The following is a 23995-nucleotide window of genomic DNA, read 5'->3' as shown; positions in this document are numbered from 1 at the left end:
CATCTCGGTCAACTAATTATTGGTGAAATAAATTCCTCATTACAGATACTTATATAGTTAAAAATAGTTATATAGTTACTTTTCATACCAAATATATTTTAACTGCGTGCGTGTTTTGAAATAAATCTAAATCCGTAACTTGGATTACTTTTACCCCTTCTTCCCCTTCTTCTACTATGGGGGGTCCAGTAAAGGGATACTTCCGGTTTACCCGGAAGTCAGTGTAAATCCCAAAGATGGCGGAGCAAGGTCCGATGGCCATAGCGATGCGGCTACGAAACCAGCTGCAGACCGTCTACAAGCTGGACCCGCTAAGGAACGAGGTGAGGGGGACGTGGTTCTTGGAGGCGACTGCTCGGGAGGAGCCACGGGCAGGCTGGTTCAAGCGTTTACGAAGCGGACCCTCGCTTCGCTCGTTGTCGCGGAGCTGATGGGGACAGCGGAGAAGGTGGAGGGGGGCTGGGGGGTGGGAAAAGAACGAGATGCTGGGGGACAGTGAGCGTGTCTCATGGTGGCCATGAGTCAAGCCTCCGCGACGCACAGCTCGAAATGTGGAGCGGGAGTCTGCGTTGGCCAGTTCCGCACACGGCGATACTTTGCTTTTATTGGCTTTGGAGAATGTAAACAGTTGCGCGGAGCTCCTGCTGCTAGCTGAGCACACGCGCCCGTGTGGTTTGTCACAGGCTAACCGCTCGTTCGCGGAGCTGTAAAAGTGTAAAATGTTGTACTCCAACTTTATTCAATGACATGTTTTCATTTTGATACGGTCGTTACTTGAGGTAGTAAAAGTGATTCGGCCCCCCGCCCCCTCTCACCACCCGTCCGTCATTTTCCAAGAGGAGGTCGAAGTTCAAGCTCATTCACACAGCTGTGCAGCTCTGGCACAGGGAAAGTCCACGGTGACAACAGGGATCGCCACAGCGGACCAAAAAAACAACAACAACATAATCATACGTTGAAACGAGCAACCAATAGCAAGCAAGCAAAATGTGTTGTGTCAAGTAAGGCGGAACGATTTTGAAAAATAATTAACTGCGTTTTCCACTCCTCTATAATGCAATTTGATATGCATTTTTACAAGGTCCTCTTGCCATCTCTGTGTGTTTAATCACCAATATTAGCTCTTTCAAATTCAATGGACAAAGAAAATCAGCTGATCCATTTGTTGTTGATTTTTGCCTTTTTTTTAACACGAAAAAGAATAATGACGATTCACCTTCCCTCAAACAAAGAAATTGGCCAATTTTGCCGGTTTTTCTCTCTGTAGTAAAAGTTAAACAAATACTGAAGGACAAACTGTTACATGCCCCACCCTTAATTGATATATGTATTGCTGGAAGCAATAATGGACCAAACAAGAAGTTGTTTGATTCATTACATTTATTTGTTAATTCATCTGGCGATTTATACTTTAAAGGAATTTTATTCTGACAAATACTATGGATGCTAACAAATCCATATGGTCATGCCCAAGTACAGTTGTCTGTAGACAGCCTCAGTATCAATGTGAGATTCGTTAGCCCAGCTATGCTGTTTCACATTGTGTTAGTTTAAAGATTACGGACTTTACTCGGACAAAGTGGTTTGGAGCAAAGCGGCGCAGACAACAAGACATGAAACACTCTACTGTCCCGATGACTCATGTGGGGTGGTGGGCACCTCGTCCACCTCACTCAGCACAGCATAAACTCCTAGAAGTTTGGTCACCCACCTTTATTTTCAATTATATCCACACAGCTACCCGGAAGTTAAATGTCACACTGGTGACGCGGTATGTGTGCCGTATTATCAATCCATTTTATGAGTACAATGCATGACAATCCGCAATATGGCTCCTGGTATCAGTATGATGTGTTACGATGGGAGATGTGATGATTGTGTTTGTTATGTTCTTCTCTCTTAAATTGATGTCCATGTTGCCAGGAGGAAGTGAAGATAAAGATCAAGGACCTGAACGAACACATCGTGTGCTACCTTTGTGCCGGCTACTTCATCGATGCCACCACCATCACAGAGTGCCTGCACACATGTGAGTCCCCCGACACGGGTTCTTACTCAGCCCAGCTCTTTTTTATTTTTTGGCTAGAGAAGTGACATTGAAAAACAACCATTCACATCATTCATACCTGAAATTTATGTGTTTGGACTTTTGGAGCAAGCCGGAGTACTTGGAGAGAAACTTGTGAAAACATGCAAACGCCACACAGGAAGGCCAGAGCCAAGCTCCAAACCCTTAAACTCATAAGTGGGAGGCAGATATGCTCAGTACAAGGTCACCGATTCTAAAGTGTGCATTTTGAAATTCTATTAGAAATATATTGTAAAAAAAAAAAACTCTGGATTTTTTTTAGGCCCATACCAATATATGGCAGGGTAAAATTCTGATCACCGATTAATCGGCCATTGGATTTAAAAATAATCAAGTCACTAACTTAGGTCCCTTATCACTTACAACAACAAATACATGAATGATGGGTAGAATATTTGACTGTTTTACAATATTTAATTTTTTTAGTATTTGTTTAACTTCGGCTAGAGAAAAAAGAAAGAAAAATCGGCTAAAATTGACTTATTTATTTATTTATAGGGCAGGGATGATGTTTGAATGTTATCAGCTTCTTCTTATGTTGTTAATTTGTTAAAAGAGGTAATATCGATGGAATCATGAATCGGCCAGATGATTAATTGGTTGGGTCCAAATTAAAAAACAAACAAAACAAATCTGCAGTGAACCGCCACGATTCACGGTGGACCAACCGCTGTTGCAAAAAAAAACAGTAATTGACGACATGCCACTAAAAAGGGTCTGAGTAGCGCATACTTAAGATGCCGCAAGATGCTGGCAAAGCTTGTGACATGGAGAGGTAAAGATAAAGCACCAACCCCGTGCATCTGGCATGTGTACACAATCATGAACCCGTGTTACATAAATGACTGTCTTGAGTGAATAATTGCACACAAACAAAACACTTTCACATGAGGCTCATTCATAGTATTGGCTAACATGCTCGCCAAACTGACGTGACATTAGAACCGGGCGAATGAATCAACAAACACAAATGCTATTAAGTCTTTCAATCTATCTTTGACACTGCTACGCAACAATAAAAGGTCAATTGTAATGGCAAAGGAGATTCAAAACCAACGCCAAGATTCCACCAGCTGATGCCAATGAATGCATTTAACTGCTTTGGCCCGAACACAATAATAAGAACAGAAACCAACATTTTAGTCCAAAATTAGACATTTTCCCTCCCAAATCTGCTACTTTAAATGTATTTTTTAAATTATTCTAAAAATTATGTTTCTGAAACATTTAAGTGGAAGTTAATTTTAAAAAGGACATTGTCCTCTGTGTTTCCTTTCCAGTCTGCAAGAGTTGTATCGTCAAGTACCTTCAGACCAGCAAGTACTGTCCCATGTGCAACATCAAAATCCATGAGACGCAGCCCCTGCTCAACCTCAAGCTGGACCGCGTCATGCAGGACATTGTCTACAAGCTGGTGCCCGGCCTTCAAGAAAGTACGTGAACTCGTTCTCATGGCGTCTTGTCCAAACTCATCCAAATCTTGTGTGTGTGTGTGTGTGTGTGTGTGTGTGTGTGTGTGTGTGTGTGTGTGTGTGTGTGTGTGTGTGTGTGTGTGTGTGTGTGTGTGTGTGTGTGTGTGTGTGTGTGTGTGTGTGCGTTTGAACAGGTGAAGACAAAAGAATAAAGGAGTTCTATCAGTCGCGGGGGTTGGAGAGGGTTATTCAGCCTGCAGGAGATGGTGAGGATGAAAATACAGAGTTAACGGTCTGCCACTTCGCTTTATGGTGAATTCTGCGTTCTGTCATTGAGCCACTGAGATCAATAACATTTTAATAATAATAATAATACATTTTATTTATAAGCGCCTTTCAAGACACCCAAGGACACTTTACAATAACAAAAAACACAAAACAATACGGGTTGAGCAGCGGCAGCCAAAACGCGCCAGCGTTCACTCAACCCGGAAGTCAGAAAAAAAAATTCTGAATGTGAATTGGAATGCTGAAGTCACCGAGAGAGCTTTTGCAAACGTCACTCACAACCCCAAAAAGTCGAAATTAAGTTGTATACAGTAAGTATTCTCTAGTACGGAATCATATTTGCGCTGTCCAATCTTTCCTTATAACAGAATTTCCATATATGGGATACGACTATGGTACATGTTCTTTATGAACATACAAGTTTGTGAACAAAATATATGTGTGACAACACAAGCAATTAAATGCAACAATATATGCTCCAAACACTGTTAATAACACAAAAGCTGCAGTATACAATACAGGTATATGAGCAAAATGCGGTATAACAAACTTAGGGCTATTTGCTCTAAAATGAGACTAGTAACAGACCTGGTGGCTTTTCTTTTCTTTTCACTCACTCACTGTCTCTAACTTGACCTCCCCTTGATCGCCATCCAAGACGGCGTTGCTCAGCTGACGTCGTGCAATGAACTTTTAAAGCCAGCCACAGGATGCTTCGAAGTCCTCGATGCCCATAGTTAGCGCGATGGAACTCGCCTTCTCTCTAATTAGCGCTGCAGTTAGCGGAAGGGTTTTAGCATGATAACAGGTAAAGCATTCCAGGAAACGTTCGTTTACCGACTGGCCGTCGAGCCACAAGTAATTTACTCTGAGCAGCTAATTGGATGCATTCCACTCTATCTTCCACAGATCTAGCTTTCTACACACATACAGTAGATATTCAGGTGCCTCTTGGCCAATGGGAGGCCAGGATGATGCTCGGTAGTAGCCAATGGCAGAGCATGTTGCCTTCAGGAAACTCGGAGCTGTCAATGAAATAAAAAAAATCATTCACTATTCCAGTAAAACTCTTGCCGATTGAGTCACTTACATGTCGCCGTTTTGGATCCAATGAGAGTAAATAGCGGCGCGGACAGAGTTATTCTGTAGTATCAAGCGGGACTTACTTGTGTTTGCGCCACTGCAGGCTTCCGTATGGCTTCTGGAACTTCTGTTGTTATGAATCGATTGTGAATGTACTATTGTCGTTGAAATTTTAATGCATAGGTTTTTATTCCGGGTGAGGGAATTTCCGTCTGAAAGAAGTCCGTAGATGGGAATATTTACTGCGTTTAAAGATGGGTGGAGGGTGTCACACAAAATTGCGATGTAAGTGAATGAAATTCAGACAATATAGAAGAAAAAGTAATACATTTGAGAAAAACGATTAAACATCTATTTTCTAGGGAAAAAAAGACTCTGATAGTGTGAATAAGTTACACGCCGAATACTCATAAAATAATCGGACTTTCACAAAAATAGTCATACATTTCAAAAAAAGATCATACATGAGGAAAATGTCTATTTTGGAGGAAAAAAAATCCAAATCTTGCTATGTCTGAGGAAAAGAGTAAAAATAAATAAATACTCAGTCTTCAGATAAATGTTTGTTTGTTTTGAGGGGGAAAGGAAATATAATTCTTCAAAAATATCACATATTAGGGGGGATTTTAAAAATGTGTTTGAGAAGAGATAATCTTTGAAAATTGTCATACATCTTTGAGAAATTAATTCTAAAATTTCTGCAAGTAGTAGTTTATTTTTAAAGGAAAAAAATGAATTGTGGGAAAAAAAATCTTTTTGAGGAGGAAAAAAAATCCTATTAAAGGAAAACGCTTTCTGTTTTGGAGGCCAAGTGCATGTTTGAGGAAAAAAGCAAGAATATATTTGAGTTGATTTTTTATGTCGAGCAATATTTTCAAAATAGTCTCATACATTGAGGACAAAATTGTTTTTTTTTTCTAGTTTTGTGGGGGAAAATGCCAAAATTGTCTTGAATCTTTTGAAAATAGTTTACTATTAGCCAAGAAAACCAATCATAAATCATGAGTTTTATAGGATACTTGAGTTACATCTAACTTTCTGTTACAATATTAATTTTAAAAATACCATTCTGTTTGCTGAAATTCATTTTTCCCCCGAATATGTTAAAAATAACATTGTCTGATATTTTCGAAAATAGTCATCATTAATTTAGGGAAAAGGGGAAAAAGATTCCAAGTACTCACACATTTTCAGCTGTCATAGAAGTGTAAAAAGAAGTTTACCACTACATACGTAAATGGAGTAAAACTACTCATTCAGTGAAGTAAATTACGGAGGCATTTCTACAATGGTGATAAGCCAATTATGAAGTTCAGCTACATGCTATGCTTGCTAGCATGTGTTTGCTAACATGAATGCAATTAGTATTTAATGGTTTCATTGTGACTGTTCATAATGTAGCGTGCTTGTGTTGTTTGTTCCAGATTGTGTATCAAATGTGTCAGGTTTACCGTACACCAGCTTTGACCACTCCAAGGCTCACTTTTACAGATACGATGAGCAGGTGTCGTTGTGTTTAGAGCGACTAAGGTGAGACGCTCACATTCAAAATGTCTCATGAATTATTATTATAGTGTATTATTGGCAAATGTTTTTTGTGTGCAGCTCGTCACTCGCGGGGAAAGATAAGACGAAAATTGCCTTGCAGGTCAGTCGCGCGTGCAAAACACAATTTTATGAAGATATACAACACATTTAAAAAGTCTACACACCCCTATTCAAATGCCTTTTTTTAATATAAAATAATGGGACCAAGATTGTCATTTCAAAAACCGATTAGAAGACCTGAATTTTATTTGGAGTTAATCTGATGAAGCAACATTTTTGCACCATTAATGTGACATCTAAGCCGTACCATTTTTTTTTATGTTTCTTTGTGACCAACTAAAACCAAACAACTGAGATGAAGTGGCTGCACAAGTGTACACACCCTCTTATAACTAGGATGTGATCGTGGTTAATCGTTCACATTCCAAAAATGTTCAGAGAAGTCAGCACACAATTTAAAGTGATTCTGGAGTTCAGAGATTCCATTCGGCTTTTGAAATGATTTATCTTAATCTCACAAAAGATTGGGATTTGAGCAAGGGTGTGTAAACTATTTTATTTTTTTTTATCAACTGTGTATTTTTCATCAAGTTGTGGAAACGTTTAATTTTATGTAAACAACTTTTTGTGTGTGCACGCGCAGCAGAAGTTTGTGCGTTGTTCTGTGCGAGCGGAGGTGAGGCATCTACGCAAAGTGCTTTGTCATCGACTCAACGTGGAAAAACATCAGGTAGGTTGCACGCACTTGCTCACTTCCATTTTATGAATTATTTATGATGATGATTTTTATTATTGTTGTTGCTGCATTTGTGTCACAGGTCCAGATGTTGTTCAACGATGAGTTTTTGCCTGATCACATGACCATGAAGCGCTTATGGTTATCGCACTGGTTTGGAAAGGTGATGTGACACATCAATTTATATTTACATCAACAGTAAATTAAATGTGTAGAGTGGGAGGAAATTTAATCAAAGTTTAAACACACACACACACACTGTATATATATCTATATATATCTATATATATATAGATATACAGTGGGGCAAATAAGTATTTAGTCAACCACCAACTGCGCAAGTTCTCCTACTTGAAAAGATTAGAGAGGCCTGTAATTGTCAACATGGGTAAAACTCAACCATGAGAGATAGAATGTGGGGAAAAAAACCCCTCAGAAAATTACATTCTTTGATTTTTAAAGATTGAATTGCAAATCATGGTGGAAAATAAGTATTTGGTCAGCTACAAAGAAGCAAGATTTCTGGCTGTCAAAGAGGTCTAACTTCTTCTAATGAGGCTCCACCTGTATTAATGGTGCCTGTTTTAACAGTTTTATTGGTATAAAAGACACCTTTCTACAACCTCAGTCAGTCACACTCCAAACTCTGCTATGGCCAAGACCAAAGAGCTGTCGAAGGACACCAGAGACAAAATTGTAGACCTGCACCATGCTGGGAAGACTGAATCTGCAAAAGGTAAAACCCTTGGTGTAAATAAATCAACTGTGGGAGCAATTATTAGAAAATGGAAGACATACAAGACCACTGATAATCTCCCTCGATTTGGGGCTCCATGCAAGATCTCACCCCGTGGCGTCAAAATGATAACAAGAACGGTGAGCAAAAATCCCAGAACCACACGGGGGGGACCTGGTGAATGACCTACAGAGAGCTGGGACCACAGTAACAAAGGCTACAATCGGTAAATGCGCCGCCAGGGACTCAAATCCTGCACTGCCAGACGTGTCCCCCTGCTGAAGCCAGTACACGTCCAGGCCCGTCTGCGGTTCGCTAGAGAGCATTTGGATGCTCCAGAAGAGGACTGGGAGAATGTGTTACGGTCCGATGAATCCAAAATAGAACTTTTTGATAGAAACCCAGGTTCTCGTGTTTGGAGGAGAAAGAATACTGAATTGCACCCGAAGAACACCATAGCCACTGTGAAGCATGGGGGTGGAAACATGCTTTGGGGCTGTTTTTCTGCAAAGGGACTCGGACGACTGATCTGTGTAAAGGAAAGAATGAATGGGGCCATGTATCGAGAGATTTGGAGTGAAAATCTCCTTCCATCAGCAAGGGCATTGAAGATGAGACGTGGCTGGGTCTTTCAGCATGACAATGATTCCAAACACACAGCCAGGGCAACAAAGGAGTGGCTTTGTAAGAAGTGGCCTCGCCAGTCTCCAGATCTCAACCCCATAGAAAATCTGTGTTGGGAGTTGAAAGTCCGTGTTGCCCAACGACAGCCCCAAAACATCACTGCTCTAGAGTAGATCTGCATGGAGGAATGGGCCAAAATACCAGCAACACTGTGTGAAAAGCTTGTGAAGAGTTACAGAAAACGTTTGGCCTCCGTTATTGCCAACAAAGGGTACATAAAGTATTGAGATGAATTTTTGGTATTGACCAAATACTTATTTTCCACTATGATTTGCAAATAAATTCTTTAAAAATCAAAAATGTAATTTTCTGAGTTTTTTTTCCCCCCACATTCTGTCTCTCATGGTTGAGGTTTACCCATGTTGACAATTACAGGCCTCTCTAATCTTTTCAAGTAAGAGAACTTGCACAATTGGTGGTTGACTAAATACTTATTTGCTCCACTGTAGATATATAGATGTGTGTGTGTGTCTATATCTATATATAGATTTGTGTATCTATATCTATAGATATATACAGTATATAAAATGTAAAAACTGTAAGTAAATGAGGCAAAAAAAACAGATGTGCAAATAGATAAAATAAAATGATTTTTTTTTTAAATTCAAGTTAAATACAAAGAATAATATAACAGAAAAATCAAATAAAAATATATGAAATAACAATAAAATCCATCCATCCATTATCTGATCCGCTTTATCCTTTCAAGTGTGGCGGAGGGTGCTGGAGCCTATCCCAGCCGTCTTCGGGCAGGAGGCACTCTGAACCGGTTGCCAGCCAACCGCAGAAAATAAAAAAAACAACTTATCATTATGTGTATAGCGTTTTAACAACAGCTGCAGCTGTAACATAAAATATTAATAAAACAGAACACATGACAGGTGACAATAGTATATACAGTATATATATATATATATATATATATATATATGAAAATAAATGATATACAAATAAAATAACATACTTAAAATAAGTATCATGAAAAGAAATACCAAACAAAGTCAGTAAATAAAAAGCCAAATAATGTAATAAATATAAAATACAGTGGTACCTCTACTTACGAACGTCTCTTCGTACGAAAGTTTCAAGTTACGAAACGCTCAAACAGGAAAATGTTGTCTTGTTACGAAAGAAATTTCAAGATCCGAAAAGTAAAAATACAGTATGGTCTGCTCATTGCAGCTACAAGTTTTCTGAACGCAACATACTTATAGCTGCTCCGCCATTGGCTATTGCCTAGCATCATCCTGGCATCCCATTGGCTAAGAGGGACCTCGACTGTAAATGTCTATGTGTGTAGATGTGTGTGTCTATGCAGTGTCCTCATCATTCATCCCTCGTACCATGAGACATTCCGATAGTTTTACGTAAATGTGAATCACCCAGAAAAAGTATTCACCAGTCGGGCGACTGCTCACTATGCTGATGTTTGCCTTGGCCATTTTTCGAAGGATTGATAAAAGCCGACAAAAGCAAACGTCCTTGGATCAGTTCTTGACAAAACGCCAGGCAAAAACTACTTCTGAGAGAGAACATGGACTCAAGAGGGCAAAAAACAACGAAGACGGACGCAGTTAAAAGTGAAATGACCATCATTTTTAGTCTTTATTCTTTGTTGACATGATGCACAACTCTCATTTATTGTGCAATAATATAATTGTAACATGTATTTGTTACATATTTTGACAATTTTTTTATGCTTTAGAAAACATGTTTGAAACTTGGGAGGGCTTGGAACGAATTAGGGCATTTGCATGGGAAACGTGTTTCAATTTACAAAATGTTCTAGTTAAGACATTTCTTCCAGAACCAATTAATTTCGTAAGGGGAGGTACCACTGTGTATCAAAACATACATTGAATAATGAATACATAATCCATCTATCCATTATTCAAACTGCTCACCCTCACACGGGTTGAGGGCCCGTGCTGTTGGCTCGCTGTCTTCGGGCAGTTGGCGAGGTACACCCTGAACTTGGTTGCCAGCCAATCGTAGGGCACACAGACAAACGGCAACCATTCGCGCATTTTTCAAGACTCGTGCGAATATGAAATGCATTTATTGAAATGTTTCTTTTGTGTGTCAGGCGCAACCACTAGTGCTGCACTACACCATCAAGGACAAACGTAGCAGATAGGATTCCGATGGACTTTGGCCTTTCTTCCTTCACCAACACAGCTGTACATATTTTGTACAATACATAATTCTATTTTAATAATAGTGTTTGTGTACATGAACTTATTTTCTCGCCTTTTTGTATTTTTGAAAATAAATTAAAAATGTCAAGCTCGCAAAAAGTGTCTTCAAGCTTATTGCACTGAAAAATGTGTGCGTGTACATGTGTATGTTATATATATATATATATATATATATACTGTATATGTGTGTGTGTGTGCGCGCGTGCGTATTCGATAAAAATATGCTGAAGGGCCAAACTGAACAAGCTGTACCACCGTGTTTCCACCAGATGGCGTTATCGCTCTTTTTATATCCCGTTCCGCGCTTTCTCACTGATCGCCACGTCACGTGAACATATTCGGCTCATATTACCGCATTTCAATCGTCCAAATGTTCATGGTGGATCGTTTGGATCGCCATGCCACAATATAACACTTACATTTAATTTATATACACATAAAAGTGTCACATGGTCGTAAATAAACCCTGTTAATGTGTCTTCTATTACCCAATGGAGCAAAATTTAATATTGGCCTTCTGAAACACCGGACGCTGACAAGTTGCTCTCTCCCGTGTCATGTCAAATGATATACTGTACACCAACAAAATCTTCACAACGAGTTCAAGGAATAAAGAAATATTCAATTAATACCCAAATGAAGACAAAGCATTATTATCTGAACAACTGCGGATATTGCAAGTGTACCTCATAAATTAACCAGTGAAGATGTTTCCTTTTTTTTCTTAAAAATTCTGTACTAATAGCCATAATTCAGTCATTACATCTTGAAGCTATTACTATTATTATTATTTTTATTGTTACAATAGTCGTAGTTGGCGCACCAGAATACATACTGTATGTAACACACAAACATTACGCAAAAAATATACAATCACACATGTAGGAAGGCATGACACACATAAACACATGCACACAGCATACACAATTCACAAACAGAAATAATAATCACAAGAATACACGAACATATACAATACATATCCATACAATTATACACAACGCCCACAATAAAACCATGTAAATAATGCACACCATAGCACATACATAATACAGAAAATGCACATTCAGACACATAATACACATGTGATGATCAAAACAATACACACATACACGCAATACACATTATGCAATACATAAACAATCATAACACGCACACTTATACACGAACAAAGTACTGTACATGCAAAGACAATCATACACAAACATACATAAGACAATAACACCCCCCGACACACACACACATACACACACACATGCAAATCTAACTTGCACTTGCTTGCATCCACTTGACTTGACCCCCCTCCGAGTCCCCTCTTACCTTAGGTGGGTTGCTTGTTGTGAATGGGCCTAATAAAATGGGGGTGGCCACTTGAACTTTGAACCCGTGTGCTCACAGCCCATTACTTCCTTTGTGAGGTGGGTAGCGTGCACATGCATGGCCCTTCACATTGCCCCCCTCCCCTCCCCACACATCACTCACACAAGCGCTTTTTTGCCCCCATTCAAAAGCATGCATCTCCAAATGTTTTGGAAACACATTGAGGGTTTGTTTTTATTAAACACAGGATCATTGGTTATATTTTGAGAATACATTCTTTTTTGTTGTTTTGACATAAAAATCCGAATACAAATGCTTTTTGTTTTGCTGTTTTTCACGTGAAATTGAAAAAACAAACTTTGGATCAACTGCACGTTTTTGTTGTTATGGGATACATATTTCGGATCACAAAATGTGCTTTTTGTTTTTGTTGTGTGACGTTTTTTTTTTTTGTGGTTCTTTTAATCACAAGACCTGGACGTACATGCTTTTGGTTTTGTTGTCTTCCTGATATCCTGGTTCCAGTGTGCATGCTTTTTGGCGGTGCTCTTTTTATTGATTAAACACCTCACAACATTTGGGGATATTTGGTTCTTGTATTTTGTGTTTGTTTTTTAGATCACTTTTTTTCCCTGTCCCCAAAGCTGGATTTAGGTCTACTGCGGATGTGTTTTGTTTTTCCTCGCTATTTGAGATATATTCTACATTTTAAATAGTATGGTTATTGTACGGGCCTTTTGTTTTTATTGAAAAAAAAAAACACTTTGAGAAACATATTTAGTGTTTTTTTTCCAGTTTATTTCTTTCTTCTTTTTTGTTTAGTTCATGTTTTTTGTTTTGGGTGTTGTTTTACAGTTTAAAAAAACCCTCACTTTTGGAGATACAGCACATGCTTTTTGATTATTTTTTTTTGCAGTTTTTTTTGCTTTTCTTGCTTGTTGAATATATTTCAAATGTAAAAAAAAATCTGCCATTCTGTATTTGTTAAAATCACAAGATTTTGATGCACAGTTTGTTTTTGTCATTTTTTTTCTGAGGAAAAGAACCCTGCATGGTCACGCTTTTTGTTTTTTGTTGTGTTTTTGAAATGCAACATTTGGAGAGACGTACGTGCTCTTGTTTTGTTCGTTGTTATTGTTCAGCAGGAAGTTGCCCCTTCAAAAGAAGGCGGCTCGTGAGCCAAATGGCGTGTGGTGGCGTGTCGGTGCGTGCGTTTTCTTCAGGAGGCGTGTTGACTTCACACAGACCCATTTGCTATTCATGGTCCGTACCCCTCCCCGCTTGGAAGGAGGCCAGATGCGTGGAACTGTTCGTGTGTTGCGTGCAGGAGCGATCAATCAAATGTCTCCGCCGCGGAAGGATGCGTGGAAGCATATGGCGCCGGGGCGGGAGAAAGCTACCAGCTTCTTGTGTCAAGATGCGCAAAGAAAAGAGAAGCAATAAAGCTTATTGTCACGTCAGGTCACATTCACTTTTGGGGGGGGGGGACAAGGCGACTGTTTAACATTGTTTGTGTTACACACAAAGGACACGTTGTGCCATTTTGTTTAGCACAAGATATCGTTAAATCGTTTTGTTATATTTTTGCCTGATCGTAAAAGAAAATGTTGCGGTTAGTTGATGGTTAACTATAATCCATCCATCCATCCACTTCTGAACCGCTTTATCCTCACTAGGGTCGCAGGGGGTGCTGGAGCCCAACCCAAGCTGTCCTCGGGTAGTAGGCGGGGGACACCCTGAACCGGTTGCCAGCCAATCGCAGGGCACACAGAGACGAACAATTTGGAGTGTTCAATCAGCCGTGCATGTTTCTGGAAACAGGGAGGAAACCGGAGTACCCGGAGAAACCCCACGCAGGCCCGGGGAGAACTTTCCAAAATCTCATCTGGATACTGTACACAGGAAGCCCGGCGGCACAGAATCGAACCCATGACCTCTGCGCTGTCAGGCGGACTCGCGAACCAGTCGTCCACCGCGCCGACGTTGACTAAAATAACTTACTGAAAAACAAATCATGATAGTGGTTTATTTATGTTTTTTTTTACATTATGGAATACTAAACATCTAAAAAATAAATAATAAAGATACTACTCATAGTTTGGAGATCGTTTTTTGGGGGGGGGGGGGCGTACGTTTAATCACATAACATGAATCTATATTTTGAAACTCCAGTCAAAACATTAACTCACCAAGGCTCATGATGCATGATAGTCAAAATAAAATCGTTCATTTCGTCATATATTTTCTCAAATTTAGCCCGGAAGTGGTACTTTAATCCTTCACACAAAGCCAATATCTTTTTTTTTTTTTTTTTTTTTTTTTTTACAAAAACTCATCTGAATATTGATTGGAAGTTTATTACTTTAAAACAGATTGCATTTTAAATCCGTTTTCAAAAATACTTCTACGTTGAATCGTGATGGCGGGCTTGTCGTGGTTGCGATTGGTTTTACAGTTTAGTCTATTAAAACGAATTTCGAGTGTATAATAATTCTGAGCAAAAAAAAGTCACATTTTTAGTCAATATTCATTTTTTAAAAAACATCATGATTTAAAAAAAAGCAGGAATAATGACATTATTCTCAAATAAAAGACTCGATTTTTCCTCAGCCAATAAAAAAAATTCTGATCATTCCTGGGGTGGGGGGGGGAATCAATCTTATCTTTTCTTGAAATATGATAGGGCCTTTATTTACATAGATGCTGATTAAATACGTTAAAATTCTCATGTTGACCTTTTTATAGATATTTATATATTTACTGTATATGTACACAGATAGAGAAAGAGTGTAAAAGGCTGCAGTGGCTTGTCGTCGTCTTCATCATCATCATCATCATCATCATCTAAATAATGACCTTTTCATATCCTCCAGTCAATCATACAAACTGTTGACAAAAGAAAAAGAAATCGAAGAAGTTAAAATGTTTATTAAAAGAGTAAGTCCTCTTGAAAGTCCCATAATAAATTAAATCGAAGGGAAGAAGAAGAAGGAGGGGAAAACACTCCTTTTGTGAGAATATCCGTGCAAAAACTTGGGGAATTGAAAAAACAAAACCTTTCTAAATGTCTTTCGTTTGTAAAAAGGGAGGATGTCAATCGTCCACTTCGATCTCCTCGTCGTCCTCCGAGAACTCGTCGGTGGTCTGGCCCCGCGAGGAGGAAGGCGACTGGGGGAAGATCCGGTGCGAGGGGATGGTCCCCCTGGCCGGGGATCCGCCCGGAGAGCTGCCTTCAACGGCTTCCCCTCCCGCGCCCCCTCGGCCTTCTCCCGGAGCCTCGTCGGCATTGTCCATGGCGACGAGCTTGTGGAGTGTCTGCGGCGTGATCTTCTTCAGCGACTCCACGTCGGCCTTCATCTCCTCCAAGTCGCGCTTGAGCTTGGCGCGCCGGTTCTGGAACCAGGTGATGACCTGCGCGTTCGACAAGCCCAGCTGGCCGGCGATCTGGTCCCGGTCGGCCGGGGACAAGTACTTCTGGTACAGGAAGCGCTTCTCCAGCTCGTAGATTTGATGGTTGGTGAAGGCCGTGCGGGACTTTCGCCTCTTTTTGGACGCCTGCCGCTGGCCGAACGTGTTCAGGTGCTCCCGACCTACGAAGAAAGCCACACGCGCGGGGGAAGATCAAATCCGAAAAGATGATAGCCGAGATCGTCTCCATCGCAGGCGTCAATCCAAAGCCTTAAACATTTGCATTCCTCAGACATTTTTTGGAGCCAATATGCCACGTGAATGCAAACATTTACACTCGTATTTCATATTTAAGCGTACTATCGTTTATTTCAGGAGGGAATACAAAGAAAAAATTCAATATCGACGATTACCCACTCAAGTGTGACATCAAAGTCGAATAACAATATGGTCATTTCGATGACATATTGTCACGCCTCCAAATGCCCCAATCACGCAGATAAATGATCACAAATGTTCATGAATATTGTATTCTTATATTAAAATGGGCTTAACCTCATATTTTGACGAGTGGCATATGTATTCACGTGTCACGTACCGTCACGCATCCGATGCGAAATTACGCATGCAGCCATTCGCGTCGTCAATCACGAGATTCTGCATTTCAAAGCACGCCTGCTTCATATCTATCTGTAACTAAACACTTTTTCTTATAGCTTATTGTTCATCTTTCAGTGTGTAATTACGCCCAAAATTCTCATTCAATCCGGTGCACTAATATATATCACTCTCTATCTTTAACTTTTTTCGTTCATTAACTTTTTCCATGCCTCCAATATGCAATTAAGCACAAACCGGGCCCCATCGCGTATACAAATTCCGATCAATTATACATTTGTCTCCATGACGCACGAAAACGCATCGACATATGATCGACCTTGGAACATCTAGACACATCAGCATGCATACATTTGTTGGAAAAGTTGTAAAATGCCACACTTTGGAGATTGTAACCGCAAACCACGTCCTGTGCGTAATTACCAACATGTTTTGTAGGCTGTATAACTACATGTCTACATATATTTATATTATTTGTCGACACATCTATCGTGTCACAATGCGCTTGATGAATGCCATATGGCACCTCCCTTGTGCGTAATTACGCACGAAATTGGCAGGATATGCATGCGGCAGATTTCAAGCATCCTTCTGTTGCATTTGACCGAATATCTGGAGTTTGTTCGTCGTACCTTCGGCCGCTTGGATGACGTTGACCTCCAGGCCCTTGAAGGTCTTGCTGGCCAACTCCTCCAGGGCGCAGAGCGGCGACGACGGCGTGCTGATGCCGTTCCGGGCGGCGTGATCGGCGGCCACCTTCTCCAGAGCCCTCGGCCTACTCGGACACATGCTCGACGCTACGACGGAAGCGGCGGATTTTTTGACCGAGGGCTTGCTGAGAATGTCCTCGATGCTGAATGGCGTCAAGGGCTTGTTGGAGTTGGCCGGCGGCGGCAGCTGATCCAAGGGGGGCCGCCTCCCGTCCTCGCCGGCCGACTGCAACACGGAGCCCGCCTTCATGTCTTTACTGGAGGAGGTCATCGCCCGTAGGAAAAGAGGAAAATAAAAAGAACGGGGCGTGGGTAGAAAGTTGGCTATTTCATTCGCGAGGCACCGCGGAGCGTCCACAAGTGGTTCCGGGGGAGTTGTGCTAAAGGGGTGTCCGCGTTTGAGCTCGCATGCTCCGGCAGCGCTCGCTCGCCCCCTCGCCCCCGTCAAAGGTGCACCTATAGTCCGCCGAGTTCCATGCAAATGCTCGTCAAGCGGCGGCGGACTTGCAGTTTGGGGGGGCGGGGGGGGGGGGGGGAGAAAGGAAGAGTGGGCGGAGGAGAAAGAGGGTGAAAGTGTCCCGGAGCAGGAGGAGGAAGCAGAAGGTGACTGCTAACGAGTTGTTGTTGATTGGCCGAGGCTCAATTAGAGCGAGGCGACACCACTTCGCTGACCCTCCACGGCCCCCGCGCGTCTTCAAGGGCCGCGCCCCAAAACCTGCATTCCGAGTCCTCGAAAGAGGGGAGGAGTCCGCTCTTGCTCCCGATGATGATGATGTGCTTCCAAATCCTGTATTTACTCATGAATTCTACCACAGAAAGAGAGTCCATACACAAAATAAATACACGCCACAAAACACATTTGCCGCTAAGGCACAAAAAGTGGACCAACTTGGCACATTTCGAGTTTTACTGGAAAAACATACCCCCCTGCCCCCAAAAAGTAAGTATGTTTTATCGTGGAAAAAAAACTATTAAAAATGCCAAACGTAATTAATGAAGAATGGTAAACAAGATGTAGTTGGAAGGAAAAAAATAATTTACAATGTAGGAGTTTATATGTATGTATGTATATATATATATATATATTTATATATATGTGTGTGTGTGTGTGTGAGGATTTCTCAAAATTGTTGTTGAGATATTGGTTGCAAATATAGTGAATTAAATGGACATTCCATTTTATTATTTTATTTTTTATGGATGGATGGAGGTACAGAGGGACACTTAAAATGTAATTTTAGCCCAAATATATATAGCATTTCTAGCTATAGTTTATGAGGAGGGACATTTTCATTTTAACATTTCAAAAATATATCATATAAAAATGAAATCAATGTAATGATTGTATCTGACAAATTTAGGCGAGGCGTTTACAGCTTTATGTTCATAGACAGTGGATTTTACCCAAATGAGACAGGCTGATTACATAAAATGCTTTTTTCCCCCCTTTACAGATACAGTCGCAGTTTTGAAGATAGACGACAAAAGACACATTTTTGTAGCCAGAGACAGACACAAAGGTTCTATTTAGTTCGAAGATGGCAGACTTATTTCATAGCACTTTATTTCGGGTTTAATTATTTTTTATCCTTATGTTTAAATTATATGCGATCTATACACAGGTTTTTAGATACATATTTTTCCATACATACTTTTAAAGTCAATCACTGTTATTTTCACAAACAAGGCCAATGTTAAATGCATTATTTTAATTCATTGCTGTTTTTGTTTTGTTGTAGGCGAATTGTGTAAATTGTCAGTGCACATTTAAAATAAGAATTTACGATGCCTGATTGGTTAGTAACACATATTGAACGTTATCATTTATTAAGGCAAAGGCGTTCCAGTATAGACTGTATATTCATGTTGTTATCTTTCCACCGACAAAGAAGAGATTTTGTTTGTGCGTGTTCTTTCAACGAGGCTCCTCCCATCTTAATCACACATCAACACAGGCATGCAGCTAAATATGTTCAAGTGATGCACGTTAACACATAAACCATGACAATGACGCGGTGTATTGAAGGAGGGTGCGGGTACGACATGTCCATTCCTTTTAGCACAATTAAAACTAAAAACGGCATTTCGGCCCGACCGTGAAATACCCCCCCAAAATAGAAGCTTTTTAAAATTATTCCTCAGCAAGTGCCCCGCGCTTTTGAGGCATCAGTATTTTCCCCCTCAGTGTGTGTGTGTGTGTGTGTGTGTGTGTTGTTTTAAAGAGCACTCACTGGTGGGCCATTTGTATAAGGAAAATGCGTTGTTTGTTGCGTGCCAACAGGACCATATGGTGACACAAGAAGCCATAAAACAGCACGACGTTCTATTAAGGCTGCCTAGGGGGTCTTTTTTTAATTATCGTTATTACTGTTTTTAGAGGAGGGACGGGGTCTACTTTATTAAAACACAACAACTATTTTGAATTCAAAAAGGCTGCCAATGATGAAATTGTATTTTTAACTCTTGGATATTGTATGTGAACGCTAGTTTTAAAACCATGCCCAAATGCTTCTTATTTTATTATTTTATGTTTTTTACTACTCGGGCAGACGACAGTTTTTTTGTTGTTGTTCTTATTTTCCCCGTTAAAGGCAAATTTGAAAGGCTCGCCACTTGACCCCATCCATCATCCACTCATTTAATTGGATGACTTCCGTTCGGCGTTTTCGCTGCACGCGGCACCTGCCTGCAAGTTAAAATAAATGCAAAAACACAAAAGCGTGTGAGTAAAAATGTGTTACACGAACGTGGTCATACTTGCAAAAAAAAAAAAAAAAAAAAAAAAAGAAAGGAAAAAAACAATAAAATTGAACAGCATAATTCTTCTTCTGCTTCTCATGATTTTTGTTGCTGTGTTTTCTGATCTTTTCTTATCTTATATATGTGCAGTGAATCATGCTGCAGTAGCAATAGGTAATTATTCTCAACTAATTAAATGTGATGCTTTAAATAGGCCATGCCAAATGTAAACATAATGCCTTAAATTGAAGGCTGACTGCGCATGCGCCACAATGCAGGTGTTTCTTTTAACAGAGACGTAACAAACGTGACTAACATCCATGAAACATGGAGCACAAATGACTCTTATTGTTGCGTATGTGTTTTAAGTCATAATTATAATAACATAATTATAACTATGATAATCCGTGCAATTGATCAAAACGGGCAGGTGACGACTAAAATGCATTCATATCGATTTTAACATACTTGAGGCCCAACGGGTGCAAAAAACTCCCAAATTCTATTTTCACGGGGTTATATGTTCGGATTTTTTAGTCTTGTCTATTTTTTTTGAACAGTTTACATTTACTACCTGAAAAATAAAGATTTTGTTTGGTATTTTTCATACATTGTATTTCATACAGTATACAATTTGAAATCTTGTTATTAGCGATATCCGCATAATCAAATGACATCCAATAAATGAGCTGTCTCAAAAATGGAGCTTGGAAAGATAATCGAAAGTCGAGTGTTTATGGTCGCATATTTTTGTTGTATCCAGCGAAGGGAAACCTGCAATTTAAAAGAGGGGGATCGTAACATTTAGTTAGTGTGGCCATGGTGAGCTTGTGTGTGTTCCAAAATGAAAGTAAACACTCGGACCCCCCATTCGAATGTCATACACGGAATCTGCTGGGGGAGACGTTTGCGTCTACTCGGACATTGCTGATTTAACGGTGAATTTAAATACTTGTTTTCGACCAAACTTTTACTTAAAGAGAGCTGAATGTGAATATTTCCTTTCGGTCGATTTCGTCTCAATTGACTGGAAGAAAAAAAAACGCAACAAAAGAACTATAACGCCCTAAAACAAGAGAAATTTTGACTTTCTGAGATAACCTTCCACACCAGTTCTGTCGAGCACTGGACATTCTTTTTTCCAAGTCATCAGTGAACGCATTCTTCTGGTTTTTTCAACAGCAGGTGTTTGTTTGGACATTATAATCGTGACGCCAGAAGTGACGGTAACACGTCCTTCACTTTTGAATGCCACCGGGACATTCCGCGACCCCACCACTATCACCCGCTCATCTTCTGTACCAGTTCTTTTGTTTTAGTCAAGATGCCAGGAGAACATCATAAATTAATCGTCATTTGATAGTTTATTTGATTCAAACAGTTAATCATAAGGATAGAGAAAACTGGGCGTGGCTTTTACTAATATTAGACATCTATGTTTTTAATTACATATACGTGCTAGATAGCAAGATGGACGTCACATTTACAGTCGTAAATACATACAGTAAGCCAGTCGCATTTGCACTCTAAGAAGGTTAATTTTGTCGCTTCAAACTACATTTTTTTCATTTCTTAGAATTGCGAAAATACTGTAAATATTCCATAGACACAAGACAGCACATTCATATGTCACTGAAATGTTACAAAAATCCCTCAGACTTTGGTGAATGGGTCTTGGCCTATTCATAGCTGAGGTGGTTACCCAAGAGATGAGAGAATTTTTTGTACAGAAACATCTAATCAGTAAAATATTTATTTTTATTGAAAACAAATACACAACAATACCTAAACTTTGTGCTGAGGAAATAAAATAAAATAAAAACTAACCGAAAAAAAGCCAGAAAAAATGTATTTTACTCGGAAAATAAAAGAAAAACATCTCAACAAAAGGTCACATTTTGGGGTGGGGGGGGGGTGACTGAAAAGAAATACAACAAAAATATGAGGGATGAAAAAATCCTAAATAAAATGAAAGCAGTGTGATTTCCTCATCACCTACAGTATATAAAACCTATAATTGCAGTGGTGAAACATGAACATAACATTTGAAAAACAAGCCTTTTTTTTCATTATTAAATGAGACATCTTTTTGTTACTATTGAGAGAATATGCACATTATACTGAAGTCTAACTGGTTGACTTGAATTTGACAGACACTTGTACTTCAATGTAATAAGATCCTGGAATATTGTACTGTATCAGTATTATTGTACCAAGTCAGTGAAACACTACGTGCATCAGACATTGTTTTCCCTACATCTTGCTTTTATCTACATTTACTAAAGTATGGTTGAGTTTTTGAGCATTGTCTGAACATTCCAGTCTGTCAAGTATGGTGGAAAAAAAAGTCTTTCTGTTTTTGTTTCTAAGAAAGAAAAACTGGCCTCCATTCAGGACTATTACTATTAATGTCACTGGCCCTATCTTGGCAAATGAAGACAAATGTTGGTGTGAGAAGACCGCGTTCCAGGGGATCCTTGGACAAATTAATCACTGCAATTCTATCCTCCACCGCTGGGGCAGTGCTCCGACTCCTTCCGACAGGTACCCCATGCGACTTTGCTTCAGGTAATTAAGCCGACGTGATGAACGAGCCGAGTCTTCCGAGAGATGCCGTGACGCCTCGATCTTGGAGCTTTGCCTCCTTCCGCGCCTGCATTGAATCCTCCTCACCTCTCTTGACATCAGGATTTCATTATGACACCCCCACCCCAATTCAGTCCACTCCATCAACACCATCAATGCATGTCCTGCCCCCCTCTCCCTCTGCTCCACTTTGCTCTCAAACCAAATGAGGAAATAGCTTGTCTGCTCATTGACAGTCTCTGAGTTTGGGCCATAAAGATAAATGATCCCAAGTATTAAAGTTTAACACATCGACAAAACCCAGGTGATCTGTGGGACTCGTGAAACAAAAAAAAAAGGGTGTGGAAAAAAAAGGTGATGAAATACACAGGAAGGTCGAACAATATAGTGCAACCTCAATTCTCCAATGGAGTTTGACTCAGGGGTCGAACGACTCAAGACATTTTTTGGTAGTCAACCATAATATGATCAAAGTCAAATCATCCATGACGCCAAGCTTTTTTCAACGCAGGCTGGTTATCCGTCAAGACATATTTCAATAGACCACCACCAACCATAAAAAAAGCAGTCAAGTGGTCAGACATAATAGGATGAATCTTTTAAGACCACCAGCAATGGGAATAGGCCGAGCTAGCGTGGCTAGCCGGTATTCTCATCCACAACTATCTTGTTTTCATACTCTCTGACCTGCGCTGATGTAAAAAGAGTCTGTTGCCTTGTTGGCAGTATTCTGCTGCGCCACAGTGCGGTATAGTCCGGTAACTGCGGCAGACGGGGAAGTCGGAAGTCCTACATAAATTGGCAGGGCAAGGCAAGAATCCAGAAGCACAAGTTTTAAACGTCCATATGGAGTAGTACAGTCGACTTGTCAACTAGTCGATGACTCAGTCAACCCCTATTTGGTCAGGAAATTTTATAAGAGCACCCGAATAGACGTCAGCGTCAATGAAGTTGTACTTTTCGGGGAAAAAGAATGCTTGAAGAGATGAACATAAACCAGTAAGCCTGACTGTAAGTGGACTCATGTAATGCAGAGAGACTCGGTTTTGTTTGGGTGTATCCTTCTCCGCATCCTTCAGTTCTGAAAAGGAAGACAAACTACTGATCTGGTCATTTCTTAAAAAGAAAAACAGCCGCAAGACGTTTAGGCATTTAAAACAAAAAGATCTGAGTAGTATTGAAGTACTTTTGTTCAACGTTAGGAACAAGACCTTTATCACATTTGTCATGAAATGCCTGGGTTGTGCTAATGAAATGATGACATATGCATCGTCCTTTTTTGTAAAAGGAAGACAAACTATCACACTTTCGATGCAGTTTCAGAATCTTTCCTGTAATGTTGAATTGACTCTGAGCAGTTTCTCTCTATAATTTAAATGTTATGTCTGTTCCTGCTTATAAAGAAAATCAAAACAAAACAGAACACTTTCATGTTTAGCATTTTGTCACTGTGTGAATCAAACCCGACCTGAAAACCAAGGTAGGTACCGAACCAGTTTTTGACATTCAGTTACACACTTAAAAACAACAACAACAACAACAACATGAAATGAACTGATTAAAAGTGGAATGATCTATTTCTGTGGTTTACTCGTCGTTTTACCATTTCAAATACTTTTACCGGAACATGGAAATATCATTTAAAACACATGTGAGAAACATAAATATCAGGAGTGTGAAAATGGCAAGAAAAGGTCTTTTGGCCGGATCCCGTCCATAACTTACACTGTCATTGCGGTTCGTAAATATTAAGAGTGGACTCCCAATCCAAGGAGGAAAAACCCCTATGGAGTCCATGGAGTTTTATTTTTCTTTCCTGGGTTAAACATCAGTATCAGGACAC

The 23995-nt window shown here is 39.9% G+C and overlaps 2 protein-coding genes across 3 annotated transcripts; one reads left to right on the top strand and one right to left on the bottom strand.

Annotated features, from left to right (window-relative positions):
- Positions 1 to 211: 211 nt before the first annotated feature.
- pcgf1 (polycomb group ring finger 1) lies at positions 212 to 10867 on the top strand. 2 transcript variants are annotated; one of them, XM_086131451.1, is made up of 9 exons: positions 212 to 323; positions 1924 to 2029; positions 3370 to 3522; positions 3696 to 3767; positions 6297 to 6402; positions 6478 to 6520; positions 7067 to 7150; positions 7239 to 7319; positions 10663 to 10867. In XM_086131451.1, the coding sequence occupies exons 1-9, from the start codon at positions 237 to 239 to the stop codon at positions 10711 to 10713; spliced, it is 783 nt and encodes a 260-aa protein (XP_085987577.1). In that variant the 5' UTR covers positions 212 to 236; the 3' UTR covers positions 10714 to 10867. The 2 variants fall into 2 exon arrangements, with proteins under 2 accessions (XP_085987577.1, XP_085987569.1); XM_086131443.1 differs by having other exon boundaries at positions 7064 to 7150.
- Positions 10868 to 15133: 4266 nt separating this feature from the next.
- Positions 15134 to 17098, bottom strand: lbx2 (ladybird homeobox 2). Its single transcript, XM_086105960.1, has 2 exons — positions 16750 to 17098; positions 15134 to 15681 (listed from the first exon to the last, which is right to left on the bottom strand). Exons 1-2 carry the CDS (start codon positions 17096 to 17098, stop codon positions 15185 to 15187), a joined length of 846 nt encoding a protein of 281 aa, XP_085962086.1. The 3' UTR covers positions 15134 to 15184.
- Positions 17099 to 23995: the final 6897 nt, after the last annotated feature.

This window comes from Hippocampus guttulatus, chromosome 2, assembly GCF_054856545.1.
Source record: "Hippocampus guttulatus isolate MCC_2025c chromosome 2, RoL_Hgut_1.0, whole genome shotgun sequence".
Lineage (NCBI taxonomy): Eukaryota > Metazoa > Chordata > Actinopteri > Syngnathiformes > Syngnathidae > Hippocampus > Hippocampus guttulatus.
This window is presented reverse-complemented; position numbering and strand designations above follow the sequence as displayed.

Excerpts from the sequence above, each read along its gene's own strand:
- lbx2 (XM_086105960.1), bottom strand. The coding sequence starts at position 17,098 with ATGACCTCCTCCAGTAAAGACATGAAGGCGGGCTCCGTGTTGCAGTCG. Across the intron at positions 15,682-16,749 it reads CGTCATCCAAGCGGCCGAAG|GTCGGGAGCACCTGAACACG; the intron begins GTACGACGAACA and ends CTTTCTTCGTAG.
- pcgf1 (XM_086131443.1), top strand. The coding sequence starts at position 237 with ATGGCGGAGCAAGGTCCGATGGCCATAGCGATGCGGCTACGAAACCAG. Across the intron at positions 3,523-3,695 it reads GGTGCCCGGCCTTCAAGAAA|GTGAAGACAAAAGAATAAAG; the intron begins GTACGTGAACTC and ends GCGTTTGAACAG. Across the intron at positions 6,403-6,477 it reads TTGTGTTTAGAGCGACTAAG|CTCGTCACTCGCGGGGAAAG; the intron begins GTGAGACGCTCA and ends TTTTGTGTGCAG.